At 40.2% G+C, this 27,317-nt stretch overlaps 1 protein-coding gene across 2 annotated transcripts in view; it reads left to right on the plus strand.

Annotated features, from left to right (window-relative positions):
• pawr (PRKC, apoptosis, WT1, regulator) overlaps positions 1 to 27,006 on the plus strand; it is a 71,540-nt gene extending 44,534 nt beyond the window's left edge. For both annotated transcript variants that reach the window (XM_035908987.2, XM_006780864.3), the window contains exons 3-7: positions 3,873 to 3,998; positions 11,031 to 11,065; positions 15,308 to 15,434; positions 20,224 to 20,328; positions 24,159 to 27,006. In XM_035908987.2, the coding sequence (XP_035764880.2) occupies positions 3,873 to 3,998; positions 11,031 to 11,065; positions 15,308 to 15,434; positions 20,224 to 20,328; positions 24,159 to 24,245 (480 nt within the window). In that variant the 3' untranslated portion in view covers positions 24,246 to 27,006. The remainder of the gene's footprint in view (positions 1 to 3,872; positions 3,999 to 11,030; positions 11,066 to 15,307; positions 15,435 to 20,223; positions 20,329 to 24,158) is intronic.
• Positions 27,007 to 27,317: the final 311 nt, after the last annotated feature.

Raw genomic sequence — 27,317 nt, forward strand, 5'->3', positions numbered from 1 at the left:
AGAACTCCCTTTTAACAGGAAGAAACCTCCAGCAGAACCAGGCTCAGGGAAGATCAGCCATGGGGGGTTAAGGGGAGGAAGACGGGACGAGTGACACACTACACATTTCTCCCTTGAATACAGATTGTGAGTTTGTACAGATTAAAGCACTGTATATGTTAGCATTGCTGCAGCAATGGTTGCCATGGAAGTCACTGCAGCTGTAGCTACCTCTGGTGAGCTGTTGCTGAGCAGCTTTTTGTGGACACTTGGTTTGAAACTTGAATCATGTGTTCAACCAACTAAAATGATCTCAGTTTGAGGCTTTATTTTTTGTGCATTTTAAAATAAGACATTTATCTTAATATGTCTTAAGTAGATTAAGCAGGCTTCTGCTACTTCTGTTAGATTAAGCTCTCTCTTACTCTCAAGATCATGATGTGTTCACCCTATTTGGCATGTGAAAATTCAGTGTATAATAATAATGATGATTATAGACTTTAGCATACTATAGTTAAAATGTTTTTTTTATTGTTGTCTTTCATGTGAATGATTTGAAAGTAGCCACTTTAGTTTGGGAACCCATCACCTCTCCCATCACACAGCATCCCTTTGACCAAGATTTAAAAGCTAAAGAGCAGGGAAGTAAAGCACACAGCCTGCTGTGCTGAAGACAAAGACTGTAGCCTTTGCATTGTTGCTGCCAGAGATGGAGCTTCAGAATAGATGAGTGATCATTTTCCTCCCCGCAGAGAAACTTTCCAACCACAACACACATTCCAGTAGACCGTGAAACTCTGCTCCAGATGTAGCTTCTTTTATTCTTCATGTGGAGAGTGACTGACAGAGGCCTGGAGGCTGAAGCGGAGCAGGATATGTGCTTTTCTTAAGTAAACACGCCCTGACACTTGGTCCTGTTGTAAACAGGAAGCAGAGAGGATTCTGGAGAGAGAGTCCTCTAACACTCAAGTTTGTAATGATCTTTTTAATATCATCAGTACACAAACTGATACCTCTGTTTACTGTATGTGCTTTGACTTTTGGTACATTTAAATTTTGGCTCAACATTTAATGATCTTAGAACATTCATTGTATTTTTAATTAATCTTAATTAGGGTTTAGTATTGTGTAAAAAGTGCTTCTCCCGCAGATAATCGGTCCCAGCTGGGCAGCATTCACTCAACTCTCCAAAACTGTTTGGGGGAGGACACATGTGTCTTTGCTCTTCACTTCTTAATTTCTTAACTTATTTAGATTATGTTTTAAATGAACTTTAGCCTCAGTGAAGTGTGCACAAAATTGTCTGCAAAATGGTAAATGCACGCCAGATTATATCATTTGTATACAGAGAAATATAAAGTGTTTTTAAAATATGCAAAGAATAGGCCAACAGTGGCTGCTATAAGTGTGTCCTTGTATGTACAAACTTGTGGAGAGTGATGCGTTTCAGAGGGGGACTCTCGAGGCCCCTACAGTGGTGCTACAGAACATTGCATTACTTCTGTGACACTATTTGGGCTGAAGAAATAATGTGTAATGCTGAAATGCAAACACATTGCTCAAGGCATTCAGTCAATGCCCTGGACGCTCATCCTTCAGCACTTTCAGTGCTTTGCCCAGCTGGCCCAAGGTAAGAAACTGGCCAGAAAAATAAACACACTGTGGTGATGTCAGGAGCAGAAACACCCCTTATATGGACACACAGATACCCTTTTCCTTTAGCTGAAATAAAAAGAAGCACAGCAATTTGGAATACTAGAGAGCAAAGTGGGCTCCATCTCTTTCCAAAACAAACTTTGAGATTCCCAACTCCACATTTTAGGAAAGTTTGTGCATAGCAGAGTGGTTAGTCATTGCGCAATCCACTCTGTGTTGACACAGACAGAACTCTGTTTTATGGCATTTTCCATATGTCATTGCTCTTAATCTCCTAATTATGCCCCATCATGGGATACCTCCATAGGTGTCTGTGTGGGAGATGAGAGCACCGGTGAGGTGGAGGAGAGTGCTAGCATTAAGCTCTGAGTGAGACTCAAAAGGAACTGGCATTTTCCCCAAGGACAACTGATAAACCGTTTGGCAGGAAAAGCCTTGCAAATGACTGCATTCCTCTTTAACCTTGTAAGGCTATTTTTACCGATGAAGGGTCTGCTGGGCAGCCATCTTTTGTTCACCCTGCGGTGTAAAACGGGAAAGCCTGGTTTGCATTGTCCCCTCTGGGAGTTTGGCCCCCGTTCTGTCTCGTGTCACGATCCGGCTGTCAGTGTTGAGACGTGTTTGTGCAATGCATTTCCGCCGCTCCTGACAGATGAACCCAGTAACTCTGTCGTACTCCATCTCAGTGTGAAGTTTGGGCTGTACAGATATTTTAAGATAAAAATAAAAAAATTAAGATTATCAGAAGTAAAGTTGGTTTTCCAAGACTATTCGAAAGCTCTCTGCTTCGATTATGAAAGCTGCTAGCCTCTGTCAAAGGGATGTTTGCACTCCGTATGTTTATATTGTGTCTTTTATTGTGTTTTCAAGGGACATTCCACTGGTCAAAAATCCCCCCTGACTTGTCCTCAGGAGGTGAAAGGCCGAGTGCTGACTGTTTTCCTGTTGCCATACTAGAGTCCATCTGGCATTAGGGTAGTGTTTGAGCTGTAGCTCCTGGGGGATTCTTGGAAGTGAATGTGACCATGTCTGAAGAGGATTAAGAGGAGACCCTGGTTGTGTTGAGCCAGAGGTCAATATTGCTGTTACTGTGGGAATGACCTTGCTTGTCACCACGCATCTGTCAGTGCACTCAAATGCAATAAAATGAGGAAGTTACTGTTGGATTTGTCTGGGGGACTGACTCTAGCAACCTGTTAAGCACTGGAGGGTGGGGTTGGTTTGATTGTACACTTATCTTGAAGAGTAAACAAAAAGTTTCAGATGAGAATAAAGAATTCATAGAAGCAGATTGTATAAAAAAATAACAAGCTGAGCATATTTTTATACAAAATAATAAAAAGTCAGACAGAATCTGTCCCAAAGCCTTTCTCACAGAGGAATTCTTGACATTATTGTGATAATTAGGTCAGTGCATTGTCTGAACTTTTCAGTTTGCACATGCTGCACACAGCTGGAAATGGTTCACTTCAAACTACTGAAAATGTGCTCGCTTGATTAATGTGAGGGAGCTTCTGTTGTGCAACAAGCAGAGGCAGGACAAAAGACGGCTGCTACTAGTGAATGCACCAGGGATGCACCAATTGTGAAGTTCTGGTCTGATACCTACACCTGTGGCCAACAGTTGATGCTGACACCAATAACTGACTCTCTGCTTATGTTTGTCCCCAATTTTGCTTCAGAAAAAACAAGTAAACTGACACACAGCAAATAATGTGAGTCGACAAGGCCAACATCAGGAGGCTGTCCTGCGGTGTGTCACTCAGCATTTTGTTTTTGGACAAGTTAAGGCCTGATTTGGCTTTATAGGAGATTTGTTCTCACATGCATCTCTCTTGGGTGAATATTTAGAGTGTGGTGAACGCTTGAAGCTGTTGTTTTTGTCTCTCACTGTTAAAATGCTTAGATAAAACAATATATTTATCTTCTGTATACAGAAAAAAAAAATACCTTGGCTTAGAGAAGAGGTTTGGCTGCTGACAAGCTGCCTGTTGAAAACACAAATGCACAAATGATTCCTCATCATTTTTACAAGTCGTACAACCTTCATGCCATATACGGTTATGCAACCAACAAGGAAGTTGTTTATATGATGCAAATTTGGTAAAATGGGACCAATGTTAGATCTGTGCGCATGAATTTTTCTTTAATTTATCAACCTTGACACAGATGGTGCATGTAAACATAGTTTGTGTCCACTTCACTTCCTAATTTCGTCTGTCATCACCTTATCACAGAGCCTGGATGAGCTGGATGATGATGATGGCGGAGAGAAGGACAGGAGGGAGGAGGAGGAGCTGGTTCAGGCCAACACGTTTCAGAATGAGTCGATGACAGCTGACCCTGCCACTGGCTACTTACTGGTAAGAAGTGACATGACATAAAAAGGAGTGTTGTTTTTTTTTATTTTATTTTGCAAATCAGCCTCAGCACAGGATGTCCACAGAGTACAGACAGCATTTTTTCGCTTGTTATGTCTTTGAGTAGAGTATCTTACATATTGTAACATCAGTGCGGCCAAACGGAGACACTCAGAGCTCAGGGAGGCACTGAGAATGCTTAGTTTTTGCAAAAAAAGCTGCAAAACACAAAGGTGTCATGGTGTTTCATCATCAATGGAAAAAGAGGTTAAAGGCAAAATGTAACAAACAAAGCAGCTGGTGCAACAGTTCCTCATAAGTCTGGGTTTTTAGTGGTCTAATTAACTTCTTTTTTTCTTTTTCTTTTCTTTTTCCTTTAAACACTCAGATGCAAGGTGTAATCAGAAAGTTCTTTTTTTGGAAATCAGTCCCCTCTTTATTGTGCTCCTGCTGTTTTCTCTGTGGAAGTCCTGTTCAGACCAGTTGCACTTGGACTTTAGAGAGACAAACATCTTCTGTGTCAAACCAACCTGACTTTCAGGTCAGGGAGCACTGTAATGAGAACTGGGTCTCCCAGAAAATCAATGAATTTTCAGCAGAAGTCCTGCTCTTAACACCCTGCAACACTAGAGGAAGGAAGAACTGGCACAAACAATTTAGACCACAGTCTTTGCTTAAAACTTGCTCTTCCCAGTAGCTGTGCCTCCCTGACGGTTTGTTTCCCTCTGCAGGGCTCGCAAAACCGCTAGCGCGATGTCCCGTCGGGCTATATGATAACCCGACGGGCGGGGCTGAGATAGATTTTGGTCGCCCGACCGGAGATATCGCTAGCTCCGGGACGTCGGGCTAGCGATTTTGCGAGCCCTGCTCTAAAATACGTTAAAGAGGCGTTGGATTGAAACACCGGAGCAGATCCAGCACACATCACTGAAGTTCAAGTGGTTAAAAGTGTGCCACCCAGGAAGTAGTACAGCACTGACCAAGAGGATGACTTATATGGCCAAGTTAAATCTATGAGATTTTTGATTAGTATGGCTGGAATCCTTCCTAATCGTGCACATTTTTACTTTTTTTTTTTTTTTTTGCACAAAATTAAATATCTTTGAGTGTCCAGGGGAAAAATAGCAGTGTATAGACTTTATCTTGGCCTGTGAATACTTATAGAGCGCTATTTTATAGACTAAACAAAAATAAAAGATAACTGATAATGATTAGCTTTCGTCCTGAACGTGAGTGGAAACGCAACAGGATCATCACGTCCCGCCACCGCTTAGCGTTAGCATAGTGGAGCTCGGGCCAACAAAGTGAAGGGCCACATTCATCAAATTTCAGAATCTGCAGAATCTGGTTTGTGTAGAAGCCGTCTGGTTCTTGAGAGTGTGAACCTGACACTGTTGATGTCTACAAACTGAATCTTTTAATCTTGGCAAGTGATTCTGTGTTTATTTTATAGAAGTGAGCTCTTGCAGAGGCCGTCTGGTCTTTGTCTAAGTCCAGCAGGTGTTCTGTACAACGAGGATGTAAATGAACGAATAAAAACAGAGCCTTAATAAATAATAGCACATTGGTAATTTGAGTTCTGTCTTTCACCAGAACAGGAGTTCATATTCCAGTGTATGTAATTTCAAACTCTCTTCTAATGGACATGCATTGATTGCATTGCAATATAACCTTGAGTGCAGAGAGGATATGAAAGCATCCAGCTGTGTACCGACGACTCAGACATCCTGTACGAAAATCATCTGACTGACATGATAATCGGCTTTTGAACGAAATAAAAAATAAATAGGAATATCTAATGGCTGTGCCGCTGTGTGACAGCTCGTGTGGATGTAGCGAGGAGACGCATTCCAGATGGATTGGCTGTTATGCATCAGCAGGCTTATTTTGTTTTGGGCTGGAACTGTCTGAGGCTATTTACGCGAAGCAAAGGCTTGTGCATGAAATATGTACACAAACAACCCCACTAACAGGAAGACTGTGACAGCACCTGCTGAGATGTGGCCTCAATAAAAAAATAATAATGAAAAGGATTCGACTGTTTACATAAAGTGTTCTACATGTAAACAAACAGCAGGGAGTTCAGTAGAATCAGCTCTTTGCCACGCATCCAGTTTTGTAGAGGGGAGGACCCTCGGTTTATAATTTGGAGCAGAATATGCCCGATCATGCATGGGCTGAATCTAATCTCACCATCTCTGTATTAGCTCTAACTCAGAGCAGATGTGGCTATGCAGGAACTAACCATTAGATGTCTCACTGTCACTCATCTAAAATTGATATTTCTATTCTCATGGGGCTCCGGTGCCAGCTTGTTCAGAAGAAGTCAGACTTGGAGAAAAAAACAACAGGAGGGATACAATTCGATCAGCAGATTTACAGCAGAGCTGTCAGTTAGACATCTGCAAAGATGGAGCATGTTTAAAAAAAATAAAAAATAAAAAAATAGTGCCGTTCCCCTCAGGCGCCATTTATCAAATTCTGTGTCAGCTATGTCCATGATGATATACAACATCAGGCCAGGCCTCTTAGCTTGTTTCAAGATATGTGGACAAAAAGTTTTGAAAAAAAGCTCCGTTCACCTTCTGTTCAGAGCTGTTTTGCTGCTAACTGCCTTCCCAGGTCTCAGAGCATTTTCCAACCAAAACAAGCTGCTCGAGATGCTCAGATGTTTCAAATTCAGCAATGCCTCTGTTTATAAAAGGGACCCATGATGCATTTAAATTAGTCTGAGATGTGTTCACTGTGTGTGCATTAGAGCTCAGACCCACACGGTTCTTCTCCTGCACATGTATCTTGATAAGTATGATAATCAGAGAGACCCAGTGCAGGCAAGTGCTCCTTGTTATCAGGGCTTACCTCCCTCTGGTATGCAGGTCCTACAAGGAAACCTGTTCTAGTGATCTAGCAGCCCAGAACCACATGGAACATTCCTCTGGATCCTCTGCTTTTATTAAGGAGCCAGCTCCACGGCAGACAACTTCAGCTTTCTCTCTCTCTCTCTTTTACCTGGAGAAAGCATATCCCCGGCAATCTCCATTCAGCACTCTTTAAGGAGCCACATTTGCATTTTTCATTATCACCTTTCAACACCAAGAAGCGGTGCTGATGCAGAGCATCATGTCTGAGCAGCAGGGAAGTGTTCACAACCCATCACATGGCGTTTCCAGCAGGAGCTGTGTTAGCAGCAAAGTGGAATTCACTGTAGAGCCTAAAATAGTATTTGATAACATTCACACCTTTGTTTGTTCAAGATTATGGCTATATGGGCCAACCACCAGTGCTTATCTCTGACAGGCAAGCTCCCAGCAACAACTATGGGGGAGTTAAATTTGAAAAATCCTTAAATTTAACTTCTAATTCAGGCACTTTAGGGGGTAAGAAAAGGTCTTTTAGGAATCTGAAAGGGAGGACAAGAGGTTAACATGACTTTCTGCTACTGTTTACAGAGCTGCTTATAGGTTAGCCTTGTTTTCATCTTCAGCCTTCGATTTATGTTCCAGGTTGGCATTTTGACATCTATTTCTTCAGCTGGCATCAAAGACCCAGACAGCCAGGTGTGGTTAGCATCTTAATAAAATGTGTGAGAGGACTGCAAAACAGCTTGAGTATAACAGTAGAGCGGTAAGATAAAAAATGTTAGCTTGTAATTGCAGCCAGAACCTGCAAATATCTCAACACATTGAGTACTTGCTGCTGTTTACTCAGAATCCCTTAAAATGCCAATCATGCATCTTATTTGAGCGTCTCTCTCCCCCTCTCTCTCTGTCTGTCAGATTTATTGAATGCCCCAAGTAAAATTGTGATTTTTATCAGCTTTGTGCAGAGAAACCGACTGAGGCCTGCGCTGTTTGGCGACTGGCTGGAATGAGATCAGCTTTTCATGGGCAGAGATGTTCTCATTTTCTTTCTTTTTCTTTTTTTCTTTTTTTCAATTTAATGAGCTGCCAAAACATAAATCTGTGACCACAGCAGCTCATAAATGTCCAAACCAAGACCTTTGAATGCGTTTCATCACAAATTCCAACTGGTGTTGAGTGTTGTGGAGAAGGAGCAGGTTACAAAAGCACAGAAATAAGTAGAGTGCTCAATTTTAGTGATAAAATGCTCATTTCTACTGTAGATGTTTGTCTCGGTGTATTCTTGGTAAGTGAGCGCTGCGATGTGGGTTGTAGGAGCTGTCGCTGTGCTTGAACATTCTAAATAAAGTTACACAGGCTTGTGTTGTGCGCAGTGAAGTAGTTGTACATTTACACTGTCTTGCAGACTTGTATCCCAAGCAGGTGGTTCACAATGCTCAGTGTGGTTGCTTGACAACAGTTGCGGTAAAGTCAAAGACGATTGCAAAAGTGCAAAGAAAAGCTGTGATATAACTTTAAACTGCTGACCATTAACTGTTAGAAATACCTGAATTCAACTGAACAGACAGGCCGGTTGTCATCGATACAGTCCAGCTTTCTGCATCAAGATTTCACCAATATTAGTTTCAAATACTGCATCAGTGCAGAAATACTAAACATGATTAAAGTTAAATTTTAAAAGCAACCCTTTATTCCAACATCACAGAGTAAAACTTACCAACAGTATTAAAGGTCCTGGAGTCGTGTTATTGTAATGTACTGTTATTTTAATCTGATCATCTCCCGCACTGCTGTGATTACTCATTAAATATTCATATTCTTGCAGATAATTAATGGTGACATTTAAATTGAATATGTTTACCAAACTTGTTGATCATCCACCAAAAAGACGGAAGATATTTATTTATTTTCTACTATAGCAGGCATAAAGAAGAATATTGGTAGAAATAAATAACTCCCTCCGTGTTACTGACTAAAGCTGTCTGGAGTACTTAGACTGTGGTGCAGGATCACAAAGCAGTGCAAGGTTCTGACAAAAGAGCAAATGATTTAAAAAAAAAAAAAAAAAAAAAAAAAAAAGCAACCAGCAAAACAGTTTAATATAGCTATAACCTATAGCTCTCTGCAAAAAAGGAAATTCAAACCTCATACTCACACTGATAAGGCTCGCAGGGTCTCACTAAAAGTGTCATCATCCCAGGGTTCATCTTCTCGTACACGCCTAAGCTTGTGAATGGGATAACTTGAGAAGGAGGCCACGTAGGAGCCTTAAATTGATACCATAGATGTCCAAATGTTTTTTAGTAGATACGAGTTCGACTCTCACTGACCTTAACCTTGAGGTCAGAGGTCAAATGTTCTGAAATTTTGTGAGTTCGATAACTTGAGAACAAGGTGACGTAGGATTTTGAAACTGATGCCATAGGTGTGTCTGAGGAGTCTGAGCGATACCATTGGCAGCTGCCACAATTTCTTTTATTTTTTCTTTACTCGGGCCATTCAATAAGGTGTTGCTTTGGCATGCTTTGCATTAATCACTACAAAGTTACAGAGGGTGTCACCTGCATGGAGTTTTGAAAAGTACAGCCACACCTGAGACTGCATTACCCTGTGTGTTTGCTGCTCTTCAACAAACTGCAGGAGTGATGTCACATGGTCTCGCTTTTTTCTCTAACCCAGATGTGCCCTGGTATTGTAGAGTTTTACAGTGTAGAGTTTATTTGTACGCCAGCGGACCTGATGTATAAAACTCGTGGAGCATCGCCGGATTGGATGAGCTGAATTTCTAGGAAAGTGTAAAAGCAAATGTTCTTTACTAAAATCAACATTCGTTGGACACCATCAAACTGTTTCTAGGAGGGTTGCATATTCTGGACATCTAGAGTTTGGAAGTCAGAGCGTAAACTCACATTTACATTTAGACAGGTGTGTGTGTGTGTGTGTGTGTGTGTGTGTGTGTGTGTGTGTGTGTGTGTGTGTGTGTGTGTGTGTTCTTGACTGGCAGAAAAATAAATGGTTTTTCCAGAGTTAAAGTAAATAATAATGGCGATTATAGCTCCATAAACAGCGTTGGATAATTTGTCTTCTGACCATATTCAGATCGAACAGATGTATATAAAAAGAAGTTAAACTAAACTTTCTATAACACAGTTTTCTGAGGCTTGTGTATTATAGTTAAAAGGTACAGCAGTAGAATAGCATCTGTCTGCCTTAGAGTCAACTATTAATGAAGAAGGAAGAAGATCAAACAGCTACTGTAGACTTGGCCTTTTAGGAGCAGCTGTGGCTGCTGTTGGCTTACACACAATCCTACAAAAAGACAACCTTCTATTTTAATTTGCTCTTAATTCCAGGTGCCACTTCAACCAGGCCTCATGCTAAGATGCGCTGTATTTTAGTTAAAGGCCGATTGTTGCTACATTTTGCCCTCTTACTCTTTTCTATCTTTGTAAATCGATCCAGGGAAGAGATAAGGGGAGGGATTTCATCCACAGGTAATGGATGATTTGTCAGTGAGGCACAGAGGCTGCTGTATGCTGAGAGTCAGACAAAAGCAAAGCTCTGACTGATAGATTGCAGCAAAGCCAAGGCTCCTCAATCAAATACGGGACCCTTCACTGCACAGGACCTTAGGAAAGAGGAGATGTGTATTCATCTCACACACACTTCATTTTTTCCAGGGAATCGCTTCTTTACCAAAAGCGTTTTTTATGGGGAGCATCACTGCTGCAAAGATCTAAACAACTTTTAGATCACGCAATAATGGAAGCAATAAGATAAATATACAACTACATGTTCCAAAAATGAGATTGCCTTCCACCTCTCGGGGCTATGGGGCTCCTCCTGAACTATTAAATGCAACAAAGCCTATCTATCTCCAGCTCTGCAGTTGCAATTCACAAAGGTTCACAGACAACCTAAAGGCTTTCTATAAATGCCGCCCCTGATAAATTTCTCTCATCCTGTAGATGACTTTTTTTCTTTTGGTGAACCAATACAACCCAAAGGCAGATGAACAAAGCATAATGATGACACCAAAATCACCCAGATGTCTTGCCGTTTCTCTCTGAAATCATTATTACTGTAGAAAAGTCAACTTCTTTTCTTAAAGCAACTCTTGAGTTATAGTTTTTGGACTAGCAGCATTTATCTTTCCTTTGTTTGTTTGTTTCAGGAGACTCCAAGATCTGGAAGCGGCCGCTACAAGAGGTGAGGCTCATATTTTCTAGCCCCGACTGAGAGTGGAGTTTATCTGCCATAACATCACTAGTAATATGTCAAGGGAAGCACTAAAGGCCAGGATGAGAAAGAGCAGTTTGAGTAATTAATTACGAGAGCAGATTTCCTCTGAAATAGTCCGAGGGCCTTTTTCCTCATGTGTCACTGTTGTTGTTGTTTTTAAACATTTTTCTGCTCTTCAGTGCTGCTACTGTCTTGCTATCATGGTTCAAGAAAGATGATGTGTTTGAACTCTGGTTGACAGGACACCATCTGGACCCTGGACACTTTGTCCGGGCCATCACTTCCCTGCTGTGGCTGGCAGGGAGTGCTCAGAGTAAATGATTTGCTTTGAAAGGTTTTGGTTCTAAAATGAGAGGTGCTGTTTGGTCAAGTTTGCTTTGGCATTTGATAAATGGCTTTCAACCTTTCCTTCTCAAACAGCCTAAAAGTTTGGACTGAAAACCTCCTGGGAATAGCTCTACTTTGAGTTTTCATTTACTGGTTTTTGCTGTTCTTTCTAAACAGGTCATCAAAATTAGTATTCTTTTAAGTCTCTTGAAACGATGCATTTTCCCTTCATTTTCCATGATAATGAAGTACATCACAGAAAATTGTTTGTATCATTTAGAGTTGACGTCCCTCAGCGTGAGTCCGCCGTGCATTTATTTTGCATTATTTGCAACTAAAGTGAGCGGTTGTGGCCAACCCTGACAGTCAGGTTCACCAGCTGACATTCAATCTGGCCATGTAATTATGGCTGCTGCTCTCATCAGCTGGGTTAGCCTCACTTGGACACTCAGCTGTTCCGCTATGGATAACCCACCAGGTGGGCTGGGCAACACAAGATGGCTGAATGAACAATTTAAAAACATATGTGGCGCTCTGATTTACTTCCCTTTCAGACCATTTGGTTTTTCCTTTTTAAAAACTCATAGTAACATGACACTAAATTCAAATCTGATTTGCAATCCAATCAGCTGCATCTCATTTATCATATTAATTTGCCTACTAAGAAAAACAATATAACAAAAGTTGCACATCAGAGCATTCTAACCTACCATGCATCTACATTTTAAATGTAATGATTTTACCTTTTACTGTCTAAAATCCAAAAACCAGCATTATCTTTCCTTGTCAGTGTTTTTGGTGCTTCCAGATGCTTCTTCCGAATTTGAATCGGAGCCCTTTTGCAGCTGACACACATCTATGAAAATAATGTGAGAAACAGCCACCAGGTCAAGGCTGTGTTTGCTAAAATTAACTTGTGCAGTGACACAAATGCCTCCTTCTGGTATGCACCCACCTGCTGAGAAGTCGGAGAGAAACACAGAGCAGTCTGAATGCACCAGGGGTTTTATTTTATTTGGGTGCAACTAAAAGAAAAATGGAAATGTGTTTACATTTAAGCATAAAAGAAAAAAACTAAGTAACTTTTTTTGAGTTGCAAAACTAAAAACACTATCAGTCACTAAGAGTTTTCAGTGGAAAAATCTCCACAGAAGACGATGATTCAGGTCAGTTGGGACCATGCTTTTGACTTGTGTTTCATAAACTGACAAACATCCTGTCTAGCAGGGCAGGTCTGCTCCAGGTGCTGTGTGTTATGAATGAGGGGCAGTACTCTGGTGGTGACAAATTTTCACTGTCTAAAGTGCCGTCTTTCCAAAGGGGAGAAAAGAATGAAACTACATAAGCAGGGGACCTGAAAGATTGAAGACTTTGAAACCAAAGCACAACCAAGCTGCCTCTGCCTGCCTGTAATCCCAGCAGCCACTGAGATGACTGAGGAGTGACTGCATCTGTAAACTAGCAGCTCAAAGCAGCTCTGCATGGAAGCTGGCTTTATACTGTCTTGCTTTAAAGTAATGAGAGCATTAAACAGACGACTGAATCCAGTGTGCTGTTGCCTCCAGTGAAGTTTTGACTCATTCCACACATTGACACTTTTGTTTGTGCGGAGATGTTATTATACCTGTGACTGTTGCTGTTATTGGTGCTCTTGTCTGTGCTTTCTCCTTCCCACCTGCTGAGGCTCACAAGAATGTGCTTAGCCTCTCTCTCTAACTCCCCCAGACCTCAGCCTGTGGGGTGCTAAAGTGCCATGGTGTGATATTTAGTGACGAGGCTTTGGATGTTTAGGCTTGGATTAAACACCCACTGTGCATCTTGGGGAGTCCGTGTATTTGTGATGTTTGTGTGGGACTCTCGTGGATCTTTTTTTCGGGACATCATGGCATGAATTGCACAATATACGCGCCTGTGTGCTCGTGTGCACTCACGCTGATAAAGTTGCCTTGAAGAGCCACAATGAGAGAGACAAATGAAGTCCCCTTTATCTTGCAGACGAGCGTCAACAAGAGCATTTCAAGGACTCCTCTTGATCAAAAGCGCTGGCCGCTGCAATGTTGGCTCTGGGAGAATGAAGGAAAATAAGATGCTTGTTCTGTAAATGTCAAGGTACACAAAAATACTGCCTGTGCGTGTGTATGAGAAATGGCACTGCCGCTTCAATAGAGGAAAGAAGAATTTATATGTATGAGCAGGATTTTAAGCCATTCATGTCATGAGACCTGTTTTTGTTGTACCTTTATTCAGTTCCAGTTCATGCCAAAATAATCTTTGATCTATCTAGAGGAAGTAAAACCCTCAAGGACTTCTTGGTGAACTGGGAGAGGATTATGTAGGGTAGACTTTGGTTTATTTGGTCCATATCTCTTTTGCTTACACCGTGGCTACTGTGGAGATCTCCTGAGGAAATCAGTTCAACTGCTCCCTGGACATCACTTCACGCCAGTCTGCAAATTGCAGCCTGGTAGCAATGGAGGCAGGTCAGCAGTTGCCCTTGCAAGAAAGGCTTTGCAGTCAGAAACATCTGCTACCCTTGTAGCAGATGTTGTGTCGCCCTCTTTTTATTTTTTTCATTTAGATGGAACTATATCAACTGCCAGCCCCAGCACAGCAACTATTTAAAGAAAATGCTAAAAAGCCTCATATCCTGAGAAATAAATCTCGCAATATCATCCAGCAATATCATGTTGCTGGATGCACTGGTACCTATGAAACAATTGGACCAAACATAGGGGAATTATTCTGATATGTTTAGACTCCAAAACAAGACCCTTGTAGAAAAAGTTGGGAGGACATCCTTATACAGAAAACTCAAGACTGCTGTTTTTAGACCAGCCAGCCAGTCAGCACTGAGACTACAGCCTTATTACTTTCAGATATGTACTAAACATGCCAAAAGGAAAAACAAAAACAAGAAAGCCGATCTTGTCTGGTTACTTGTTTTGTTTTTTTTTAATATTGGCATTCCGTGAAACTGAGCACTGGAGAAAAATAAACAAATTTAACAATTTATACTCAGAGTTTCCACTGCTGCTTCTACAATTTCAGAGTTAAAAGTACTTGTTTAAGTTGTCTAATCATGCGGACTTCATATCTGGCAGGTCTTAAAGAGTACAGATGGTACAAAGGAGGTATTTGTCCTGTGTCTTGCCAGCAGCTTTCCTGTCTGTTTCAGCTGTAGAAATCTGCCAACCAGCCCCTTCAGACAACACACTGAATCCTACAATCTAAGTAATTTTATTTCCAGGGAGATTATATAAACCTGTCATAGTCTCTTGCTACGTGGGAGTGGGAGTAGTTGTAGTTATGAGGTATAGAGCCAGCATTTCATTCCCAGTTTCCACGTCAATAATTATTGGATTAAGGTCAGTAAGGAAATTGACTGCATATGAATATTCTATTCCCAGCCGCCCCAGACTCTGTCTCTAAGCTTAACAGCAGGGACGCACAAGTTGCCACTGCCATTCCTGAGCCTATTTGAAGTTGTAATATGTAAATTGTTTCTTAATCAGAATCCTTTTTATACCAAAGTTGCACATCCTTGATGGCCTTCTCCATTAAAGGAATAAAAAGGGAGAGGGGTTTTAATAATGCATGCCTAATTGAAAGAGCAAACGCGCAGAAGATATTCCCCACCTGCTCTTTTGATGATGGCTGTGTCATCCCTATTGAAGTTTTACAATGTGGGTGTGATTCATACCTTCAAACGGCCACAGTGTGAATACGCTACTGGACACTTTGAAAAGTAGAAATCAAGCTCAGATGTTACTCTTTTTCTAACTTTCCTTTTCTTTTGAAGTGTGGCCGTGTATAATGTGAAGTATGAAATATTTCGATGCATTCAACTTACAGGCTCAACAATATTGTGTTTGTTACTAACAGCTTTCCACAAATGGGGTTGGAGGAGGACACAGGCGGGAACAGCCAACAGCGACACAACCGCCACGGCCGAGATGGAGGAGCTTCAGCACCTGGAAGTCTGGAGAAAAGGATAGAAGACCTGGAGAGGGTAAATAGACTGACCTTATATCAAGTCATATTACTAGTCGAACCTCGTCCACATAAACATAACCCAAAGAATATTATCATTTAAAGAAATGTTGCATTTCTTGATTTATTGGAGTTGACTGTGGAAAAAAAAGTTAACATTTGCCTTACAACTTAGATGTTTTTATTTCTTAAAGACACAAAGGTGAGTAAATGTAAGCGTCTGCTCTGGTTCAGATGACTCAGAATACATGTGTTGGCAGATTTTATAGCTTCCCTGCAGTGATAAGGTCAACACCTGTTGTTCTTGGCAGTCCTTACCTATCAAATGAGCTTAATATTTACTGACAATCTGCTGATTGTTTTGCTGTGGATTACTAGAGTTGATCTAATTCTTGAGTATTTAAAAAAACTTTTTTTTAAAGTTAGTTTTAGTCAGTTTTTTCAGTCCTTCATTTTATTTCTTCTTATTGTAGATTTAATTCCTATCTCCATATTATAGAACATATAGAAGTCAATATCATCTCCTCAGATTTGTAGATTTAATTTAATGAAGTTTAACTGTCAGATATGCGAGCAGAGGAGGGTGGTGAGTGGAGATTGGGTTAGCATTGGCAAGTTGCCATCCTCAGATATCCCAGGATATTGTTGACTATCTGATCTCATAGTTCAAATTCACTTTTCCCAACCTTTGGGGGGTGGGAAGGTAAACTTGCTTGTGGTCATGGCTGGCTGCCAGGTGGTTATTGACCAATCTTTAGGCTTACATGGCTAGGGCTTTACCAGATGGTTGCCAAGTAGTTTCAAAGCCTGAAGATGGCATATCTGCCACAAGGCCAGGAAACCTAAGTGTGATGTCCGAATTATATTCGGAAATGCAGCTGTTTTAAAGCTGGATTGGTCTAACACAAAAGTTGATGCACAGGTTAGATGCATTACAACAGGACTTGTAATTGTTTGTTTAAAAAAAAAAAAAGATCAAAGATCGGCGATTGAGAGTAAATCTGAGCTTCTAGACTTTTCTGGGTGTTACTAAAACTACGTTCATCCCCACAGAACACCATGGAGATCTAAAATTGCTGAGGTAACATCAGTTATTGACATCTATCAATATTCTATAGCGTCTCAGTGAACCGTGAGTCAAGGCTGTATCTTTTGCCCAACTTGAAAGCCTCTATCAGTAGCACTTTGTTAGGATGAAATTCCACTTTGAGTCCTTTGTGCAGCTGCCCAGGTTCTACATTTTCTGGCTGGAAACTGTGGCTCTGCACTTACAGAAATTCTCCTCAGTGTTGTTGAATAGATGACCTTTCTCAGTACAGATATGTCTTTTCTTCCTGCACAGCTCCTATCAGCCACTCAGCCTCTCTCTGCTCCCACTGTAGAAACTCAACTTGGAATCAAATGTCACTTGGGTGGCCTTATGAAAAGTCATACCTCCTGTGACTTCAGCATGAAGCGGTTTTGTCAAATGTCCAGAAATCATATTTCACACATATTTTTGTCATTGTTGTTTATTTCACTTTTCATTCCAGATGCAGGTCTGCTCATATAAGACAGCTGCACCTAAATCTCAGACTTCACTGAGACTTCAAGCTCTCAGTGGGTAGCTGCGGGTGAACTGTGGGGCTGTGTGGGCAGGGCACGCAGACACTTACCCCACAAAGGGCCTACAGCTGTTTTGCCCTTTAGGGCCCAAAATGAGTATTCAATGAACCATTCCACAGTGGGTTTACTCACAGAAATCCCATGCGGGCACTATTTACAATATTTGTTATTGTGGAGCCCATAGCAATTTTGCCTTTTTGGCTCCCAAGAGAGAATTCAGTGTGGGTAACCCACTGTAGGTAGCCCACCGAAAACCCATGTGGGGCCCATTTGGGGTCACCATAAAAATGTTCTTTGGGCAACTAGTGTATGTACCTGCTGTGGTAGCTTTTTGGTCTAAGTAGCTCTTTTTTGTTTTGTTTTTGTTGATTTTTGAAGAACTTTCTGGTCAACACTTCCTACCAGTTGGTGGCAGTAATGTACCATGGGGCACATGTGGGCCCTGGATGGGGCACCACTAGGGCAGCCAAAGCCTAGAGTGTTGATATACAGTGGGCCTAAAGCAGGTGCTCCCTTTTAGGGCCCCTCTCTGCTTAGTCTGGACAGCCCACAGTCAGCTCACACTAAGGACTGCCCCACAGTGCGGGGCCCAGATGTGCCACATTTTACTCTGGTGCAAGGCCCATTGTAGGCCATGTGGGTCTGCCCACAGTGGCTGCAAACAGGCCCTAAAGAGGTTGGTCATTAGATCGCAGGTCCTTGGTTAAAAATAAGAGACGTTTGTTAAAGACTGTATATATCTTTCACAGAAAAAGCTGAAAGTATGTACATATCTCCTTTAAAAACAATGAAAAGGTATTGAATGCTAAGTCATGGGAGTCATTCCAGATTTTGGAAGTCCTTTTTCCCATCATTCTACTCACAACCCGAGCTGACGAAGATGATTGTATTAATCAGCTGCGGTCTAAGATGCTTAGGGTTCGGGTTAGAACTTCGATGATTAAGGACAACCACTCTCACTGACGTCTTTCAGAGCATTTTAGGATTATTTATATATGCTGGCCTAGAAAATAGAAAAAAAACATTATTGCCCACTTTAAATAATTCACTGAATTGATGGAAAATGAGCAACTTAGAAAACAGAACCAACATCATCCTTTTTGGTCCCCAGAATGCTTTGAGCAGATGTAATATTAGCAAGTAAGAAACATTCTGGGGAAGTGAAAATACAATGAAAATTCCTTATTCAACCCATATTTGATTGATACCCATATTTTACAATGTTCTGGGGCACAATGTATTTTGTGCAGTATGTTTTTTAATTTTTGCACCATGGACAGTATTCCCAAACGCTGTTATTGTCAGATGACAGACATTCAGAATAAAAGAAAAGGAATTTCAGCTGGTATTGTTGTATTTTATGAAAGAAACAAGACAAATGTTTGTTCAGGTGTCTTTGAGAGGAGATACAATGCTGCACTTATCTATGGTAGCTTTAAAAGTCATATTATGCCAGCTTTGACTATTGCCATCTACTGTAGCTGCATAATACATTTTTTTATTTAAGCAATTTCATGATTATCTGGAAGAGCCAGAAAGTGAAACTACAAAGTCCTGGTTTAATCTTCATTTCCATGATAAAATAGCAGCAGTTTGAAAATATGTGCACATTAACTTTCAGTTTATGATGTGCATACAATCGTTGTCTCTCTCAGGAAGGCACAATATCCATTATTTCACTGTGGCTGTTAGAGGAGGCGGACAAGAACACACTGGCTTTTAAGTACAATTTGAAAATAACACAAAAGTACTATATAAAAGAAACTATTAATGCATTGTTCACTGACAGTCTGCGTGGATTTATTATTGTGGGTTTTTGAAGAGTCTGTGGAAGTGGGAAATAGAAAATTACATACATTATTGAAAAAATGTCATCTTACAAAAAGTCAATGCAGTTGACTGTTCTTGACGCCTTTTTTAATACCAAATGTTTCTGCTAGTAAAAATATGATTTCAATAAAGTAATCTCTTTCAGTAGATCAGTGCAGAGGCTCATTTCATTTCTTTTTTTTTTTTTTTTTTTTAAACTGGTAAATGTAGCTGCTTCACTTTTACTTTTGGCACCTTTGCCTTTGTAAGATCCAAATAAAAAGCTGTCGCATGTTTTTCAAAAACTAATTTTAAAAATACAATTTAAAAAAAAAAAAGAAAGGAAAAAAAAAAGCTGAGAGTTGTGCAACATCTGGCAACAAATAAAGTTGATTAGTAATGTGATTAGGTATAAAAGGAGCATCCCTGGGAGTTTTTCACGAGTGGAAGGAATTCACAGTTTTATGAGTGGCTCTAATGAAATAGTTCAGCAACTTCCACCCCTCTGTTTTATTCTTTGCCCATGCAGTTCAGGATTGCAGGTGTGCTGGAGCCCGATCCAAGCTGTATGACAGGGCAAGAGGCAGGGTGCAATCTGGCTGGTAGCCAGAGCTGACAGAGAGACAATCATTCGTACTCTCATTCGCTCCTGACACCCAATTTAGAATCACTAATTAACCTAACAAGTATACCTTTGGAGTGTGAGGGTAAGCTTGAATACCCAGAGAGAACTCACCCAGGCGCAGGGAGAACATGCAAAGGGTGCTAAGAGAGTTTCATAATATCATTAAAGTCTGAGTCTAAGAATCCAGAGTAATCTCTGTATGCATTGGCCATAAATTGTGAGTCCGCAGGTGTTGCTGCTTTAAAAATAGCCATGCAAAATCGCTGCATGGGCTCAGAATCACCTATGAAAACCTATGTTAGTGAACCTAGGTCCCCACTGCACCAAAAGAAAGCAGTTTCATTTTAGCAACCCTTATTTTTCCAGCCTTTTGTTGCCCCTTTCCTAACTTTTTTTTTTTTAAATTACCATCATCAAAATGATCTAATATATTTCTGGAAACGCTAAAATGTCTCGTTTTTAATCACTTGATATGTTTTCTATGTTCTACTGTGAATAAATATGAGTTTAGAGATTTGCATCATTGCAATCTTTCCCAATTTACTGGATTCGGGTTGTATTTATCTTGATTAACTTCATTTTGTTTTCCCTTTCAGACAGCAATGCTCCAGGGCAACTGTTTCGATGTATGAAATTCCAAATCTTGTGTAGCTAAACTAATTACAGGGCAGATTTCCTGGTACACCTCAATGCAGATTCCACGCACTGTTTCTTTGTGAAAATATTTGCCTTTCATGTAACTATGTGTGCAATCTGTGTGCATTTTCAGGAGCTGGCCAGAGAGCGTCAGGAGAACGCCAGGTTGCTGAAAGCCTACCAGGACAAAGATGATCTCATTGGGAAGCTGAAGGAGGAAATCGACTTGCTGAACCAAGTGAGCACAGCCTACATAATTTTCTGCTCTGATGTCTGATATTTTGAGTGTTCCTTTGTGTTTGCATGCGTGGGCGTCTTGTGGGGGCTGTAATCATCATCTGGCATTTTACTGGCCTTGTGTGTAATAGCTATGTGTTTTTCTACACTGATTATTCTTGCAGTCTATCAGAAGCTGGACATAAACATACTTTTTTAGTTTTGAATTTATATAACTTGAAACACAATGGGGGGAAAAAACACTCTGAAACACAAGTAGTAGTAAGTATTAAAATTTGTTGCTCCGTGTAGCAGGTAGGTTCATATGTAACTGATTCGTCAATCATGGTGTCACCACTGAGCTGTTTTTTGTCAGCCTAAATTTGAGTCGTCTTGGATGAACAGTGAAGGATAAGCAGTCCTCTTTAGCTTCTTTCATTTGGTTTATGCAAGTAGTTTTTGTTGAATACAGCAAAAAAAAGAAAGAAATGATGAAGTCCACTGAAAATTACTTTTAACAGCTGTGTTCACACTTTTTATCTGCATCATGGTTTGTTTTTGGGGGGGTTTTTTAACCTTTCTGGAGAACGAGTCTGAACTGGGCCTTTACAGTTCAAACCCCTTTGAATTGAAACAAAGTGAATTTTTTGACTGTGTCATTTAACAGTCAAATCAAAACAGTAAAATGCAGCCATGGGCCAAACTAGATGAACAGTAAATTACAACCTAGCCAATTTCAGCCAATCACCGAGGTATTACAATCAGCAACCCTTTATTATAAAGTGACTTTCACAGTTGGGCTCCACGTTCAAAAATGAAATTGAAGTTCACCTTACACCTCTGGGTTAACTTTGTTGATTACAGATTTATCTTAATTATTGAGTTGCTTTTCATGTTGCTTGATAACCAGTCTACTACATAGACACCACATAGGAATGTATAAGGCTTAATTATGTTTGGATAACAGTCCATTGGTTGATAATATAATTAATGTTATGGCATGCTGTTTAGTTGTTTGGTACAATCTTTCCAACTACACTTCTAGTATTTTATTTCACTCTTACTTTGACCTTATTAGTAGATGTATGTCTGTGTATTGCATCTAGGCAGTTTACAAAGGTAGCTTGCTAACTAAGCTCACTAACTTTAGTAACCTTAGGCAATCCACAGCTTCTCATCTCATTAACCTCCTAAGACCCGAACTCTTCCACAGCATGCATTTTTATTTTCTCTTTGATATTTGGGCTGATTGGGACCTGATGAATGTAAAAACAAAGAATTACCAGATTTTTTTTTACCTAATTTTTGTTTCTAAGAAAAATGAGATCCACATATGAGGATATTCGTTTAAAATTTCGATAGAACAGTAGCAGTATAATGTCCTCGTAAGTGGATATCAGGCCCTTGTAGAGCAAAATTGAGTATTTTGGTCTAAATAACCCAAAATGTGATGTCCACGTATGTGGATGCCAGGTCCTAGGAGGTTCAGGTAACATCTGGCTCTAAAAAATAAACAGCATAGCAGTGACTGTCTATTAACTTTGATAGTTCATGAGAATAAGATCCAGTGGGTGATCTTACTATATCTGATGTACACTCTGGAGTCACTCTTCTTTAGCTGCAACACTGTGCGACGAGCAAAGCAGAAGAAATAATAATGAAGTCCACTTTCGCTCCCAACTTTTCAGATTTGGAAGCTTGGTCTTCCTTCATGGAGCATTTTGATGTCACATGTTAACAAACTCGGAAATGGTCTTATGTTTTGTCAGAATATTTGCTTACGGAGACTAATATTGCTATAGCGTACATGTGTGTGTCATGGTGTCATTGCCAAGATCCATTATGGTTACATCAGAAATCCCAGTAGCATTGACAAAGTGGTAGTATTTGAATGACTATGAATGAGAATGGGTTTAGTTAAAAGAATTTTATTGTAACTTCATAAACTAAGGCCTAATTCGAAATAGCAATGAAGAGATGCATGCTGTTTATGGTAAAATCTTCATGGCAAAAATAATCAAAGTCAGTAAAATATGAACTCTTATATAGGCTGAACGGTTATTAAGAGGAGATTCAAATCGGGTTAAAACACATTTGTAGATGAGGTGATAATATTGAGTGTTTACAAAGACAAAATACACCCATTTCTCACTGAAAAATAGAACTAAAGAGTTCTCCCTCAGGAAGATCAGTTAAGACATGAGAATGGCAAGACGAGCGATAATAAGTGCTGCTGCTGCAATTATCGTGAGAAGAGCTTTTGACAGATCTCGTAACTATCACAGTCTGATCATTTCACACTAAAGTGAACCCAATAGCAGGGGTCAGGTGTGCTTTCACATTTGGCTTGATGGGTTGGAGTGCGTTTTTTGTTTTTTCCTCTCCCCCTTCTTTCACCTCATGCTGCACGCAGGGTGAGAAACATGTTGGCTGATGGCTTTATAGCCGTAGTGAAACCTCTCCAAACCTTCTGTACTTGCAGCTTTTTACTGTGTTTTCTGGATCACGAGTCTGGTGGGTGGAAAATGGTGTACATTTTTCTTGCTTACTTATTATCTAAATGCTTTCGTCATTATCAAACACACTGCAAAACTCACTGCAAACCCCAAAAAGAGCACAATATACAGGAAGCATCATACTGATAGCATCACATATAGGAGAGGTTGGCCATAAGAGAAGTGATTTATCCAAGGATGGTTAATGCAGGGAGCGAGCCATCAGAAACGTCCCTGAGAGAGGCTCCTGCAGGGCCTGATGTTATAGCAGGAGATAAGAGTTGATCCAGTCGGTGTCTCTGCAGAGTAAAATTGAACCCTCAGTCACTGTAGAAGTTTATTTGGGAGAGAAAGAAAAGATAAAGCTCAACTGCTGGATGTCTTTCTCCCCACTGATATGCTTTGAAAAGAGTCTTGCAGTGTTCAGTGAAAGCTTACACAGTAAATACTGATGGGCTCATCTAATGAGAAAGAAAAAGAGCTTTTATATTTCCTAAAGGTTAAATCTGCAACAATTGTCCTTTTTTTCTTTTTCTAAGTTGATATAATATTCTTAGCAATCAGCTTTTTACTTGCTTATCACTATTACTCAGTATAGAGTTGTTACTTAATGCAGCACTAGATTCTTTAGGTGATTGTAGTGTCTACATTAAACTTTTGAAGATTTTTCTCTGGAAGCAGCTACGTGTTACAGGCATCTGTCAGACAGGTGACAGCTATCATGTTTTTGAGTCTTTAAAGTCTTCAAATGTCTTAAATTTGCTAATAAAATTGAAATCAACTGTATCTATGTGGCGCCAATTCACAGCAACAGTCACCCCTCCCACCCCGTTTGTGAGCGGCAGATCAAGTTATCTGCGTCTTGGTGCAAAAGAAGGGAACCAAACCCCACCTCTCTCTTGTTAGTGTCTCACCTTACATTAGTCTTTACGTCCCTTTTTTGCCGCAGAGACAGCAAGCTGTGTTGTAAACCTGTGACCTGCTTAATTTGACTTTTTAAGTCCCTCCAAGTGTTGTTCAGCTCATTCCCAACAGTCATGCAATCATGGCCGGTGATGCAAGAAACCGAAAATGAGGAGTGTCACTTTGATGAGACAGCGCTGTGGCAACTTAGAGCTTCTCTCATTTGCAACTAATTGAAGCTGTTAATGTCTAATTTGTTGCTATCAAGGCAGCCCAAATGGAAGGGGGGGGAACCTGGCAGCAAGCAATGCTCATTTTAACTCTCAGACGAACACTCCACAACCTGATCAGGCCTCTCAGCGGTATAGAGGCAGGGTCTTGAATATTTATGTGGTTAAATGGGTCCTGATGGAACTAAACAGAGAGATATGTGTGTGTTGTGCCCTTTTCACAGGACCTGGATGACATCGAAGATGAGAACGAGCAACTCAAACAAGAGAACAAGACTCTGCTGAAAGTGGTAGGCCAGCTGACGAGGTAGAACCAGATCCGGCACAACAACCCAGCAACTCTGTCGTCTCCCCTCTCCAAACCAGCCTCCTGCTCTGGGTCAAGTCCAGCAGGGTCACCTTTTATGTGTTTGAATCTGTGTTTTTTGTCTGTTAGAGTGAGACTGTAAATCAGCTGTCATCTGAGGCGCACAGTCTTAAAATGCATCCCTCCTATCTGAGGAGGATTATTCCAATTGTTGTGAAAGCTGAACTGAGTGGTGGGGATTTTTGGTTATCCTATACATATTATATGTAAATGTATTGTATATAGGCCATTTAGATTGTTAATTTTTTTTTGATTTCTGATAAGGTCTTTAAAAAAAAAAAGATGCTATAATACATTGAATGTATGTGCTACAAAAACAAGCGCACACAAAGTCTTTTCAAACTTTTCAAACATCTCCACAAACTACACCCAACACTCACACAGGTAAACTGAAAAAGATTTCCATTGTTGCAATGTTTGAATTGTGTCTGAAGCCAGTGCAGTGCTGCTGTTTAGGACCAAATCCAATATAATTATTGCTACAGTATCAGCAGCCAAAGTGTGCATAGTGCCTTGCAATGCATGTGAGATTTTTTTTTAAATGGTTAAAGCCTGGTGCTTTATTAATGGACCAGATTTACTTTCTTCCAATAACTTTTTGGTACATCTTTATCCCACAAGGGCTAATCTGGAAAAAAAAAAAGCATTTTAAATATATCCCATTTAAACAATCAGTTTAAAAATAATATCAATAAAATGCTTTACTCATTTCAATGTCGACATCTTGAGTATTATAGCTGACACTTCGGAAACGTCTTTGGGTAAAATCCTTGTCTATCATATATGTGGATTCATTTTCTTAAAAGATATTTTGCTCTTGTTTACAAGTTCAGCCTTTGTGTTATTTAATAGATGTTTAGTACGGAGTGTTCTGGACCTTTAATATGCGGTTTAAACAGAATTAATTGGCAGTTTGAAAATTGTGAGAGCAAAACTGAAGACACTGTGCTTAAAATGTTTTCTTGCAAGAAAAACATCTTTGTAAATCCAACGTTTTTGGAAATCTAAAAGTTGTTTATGAATTCAAAAGGTTTGCTTATTCAAAAGTTTCATAGCAAAGATGCTACATCTGACCTGTTCCATGTAGACTGCTGTTTTATAATGAGCTGTATGAATTGGCAGCAATTGATATTGAATGCTATGATTGAAGTACTGAAGTTGGGACGATACAAATGTTCACTGATTTTCTATTTTTTGGAAAACAGAGTATGAGTGCTCTTTACCAGGGATGTTCCCGGCATCTAATTTTACTCGTCACTTAAATATGAGGGGGGAAAAATCAGAATAATAAAGTATTTGAAGATGCATTTGAAAATCTTTATATTCTTCAGCAATCTGACTATATTTTAAAAATGTGCTAAATGTAACACTTTCTGGCTTGACTTCAACATATTAGATCAGTTAGCTAAGTGTGGTTAAAGCTAGCACCAGCAATCGTTTCTCCTTTAAAGTCCACAAACCTGTCTAAATGAATATAGCCATGTAATGTTCTGGCTATGTATCACTTTCATCTGATAGAGTGGATGTAAAACCATTAATTTTCTAGGTCCAAGTACTGCGTGATTAATGCAGTGAGATCGAGATCTTATTTTCCACCTTACTCTTTACTTCCTGTCACAGAGAGGGTTGCTGCTATATGTGAATGCTGACGGGGTGTGTAACCTTTTTAGACGCAACGATTGGCTGGCACTGTACATTAATAAAATGTGGGGGGAAAAATAGGCTCTCTCATATATTTTGGTTGCCACTTAGCAGGGCAGCATTATTTAGGCCCCAGTCACACAGGCCTAGAGACCAGTCGATAAACGGCTAGTAACTAGGGAAAAATTGGTATTTCCTGACTGGTTGGCAAGTGGTTGTGGGAGGTTGCCTGTTAGGTCTCTTGGTGAAATTTGTCACAAGGAATTATGTTGCTGCACTAAAAAAAACCTTGCAATTGCTTCGGTCGCTAGCAGAATTCTGTAGTTCCCTGTAGTTTGCTTGGAAGAGGAGTTATCTGCAAATATTTGCTAGCTACTCGCAAAGCGGTTGTGAAACAAACCGGAAATGGAGACCATTTGCCTTAAAAGAAAAGTTAAGCCTTTTGAAACATGTCGATTTCGGCAATAAGGCACAACTTTTACTTTGAAAGTGTCTTACATATTTCTTTGTAGCTCCGACCCGTGAGATTCAGGTCAACGGTAAGCAAAGCTTCTGCTTTTGTAAACTTCACATTTGGAATAATATTTTAAATGATAAATTTTACTTGCACCTAAACTATTTTTAGGTCTAATATCTACAGTTTCTTTATTGTAAACCTGCTGTTTAATGACACAGAAGTAACCCCATATTTTACTTCTGTTTTTCTGCCTTCTAGAATGCATGGAGTGAGTTAGTGCATTTTTTTTGTATGATAACCAAATGAACTGAAGGAGCATACTTTTTGAAATGCATCTCTTTTGTTTACTCAAGGGAACAGGCTTTGATGGTAGCAGAATTTTACTTTCTTATTTTATTTAGCCGCTCCTCTCCCAGCCAGGAGGTGCACGGTGATCTCATGCGCTGTGGCAAATGATCTTTAGGCTCACTGCTTCCACATACATTCACATGTTTTGGGGTAAAGATTATCCCCACGTAGACAGACACCACAGACCCATCTCTCTTTCCACTGCATTATGCATGTACAGAAGATTAAGTCATTTAATAAAAGTTTGATTATCTCTCTCCTCAGTCGACTCGCTTGTGTTCATTAAGACTAATTTGATGTGATGATACCGTGCCACTGAGTCGGTAATGCAATGTGACGGTGGCGGGGAGTTCAGTTCCTCTGCTTAGCTTTTAGTACACACACACACACACACACACACAGAGGGCTGATGATGATTCAACATGCCAATCATCAACCTGGATGTGGCTGGGACACAAAAACCGCCATCAACCACACACAACTTATTATACTGTTGAAACGCTGTTACTGTTGAAATTCCCTCACCTACTGACAGTTTAAGAGGGAAAAAAAATCTATACAGGAACCATA

Source organism: Neolamprologus brichardi, chromosome 17 (assembly GCF_056152115.1).
Source record: "Neolamprologus brichardi isolate AB-2024 chromosome 17, ASM5615211v1, whole genome shotgun sequence".
Lineage (NCBI taxonomy): Eukaryota > Metazoa > Chordata > Actinopteri > Cichliformes > Cichlidae > Neolamprologus > Neolamprologus brichardi.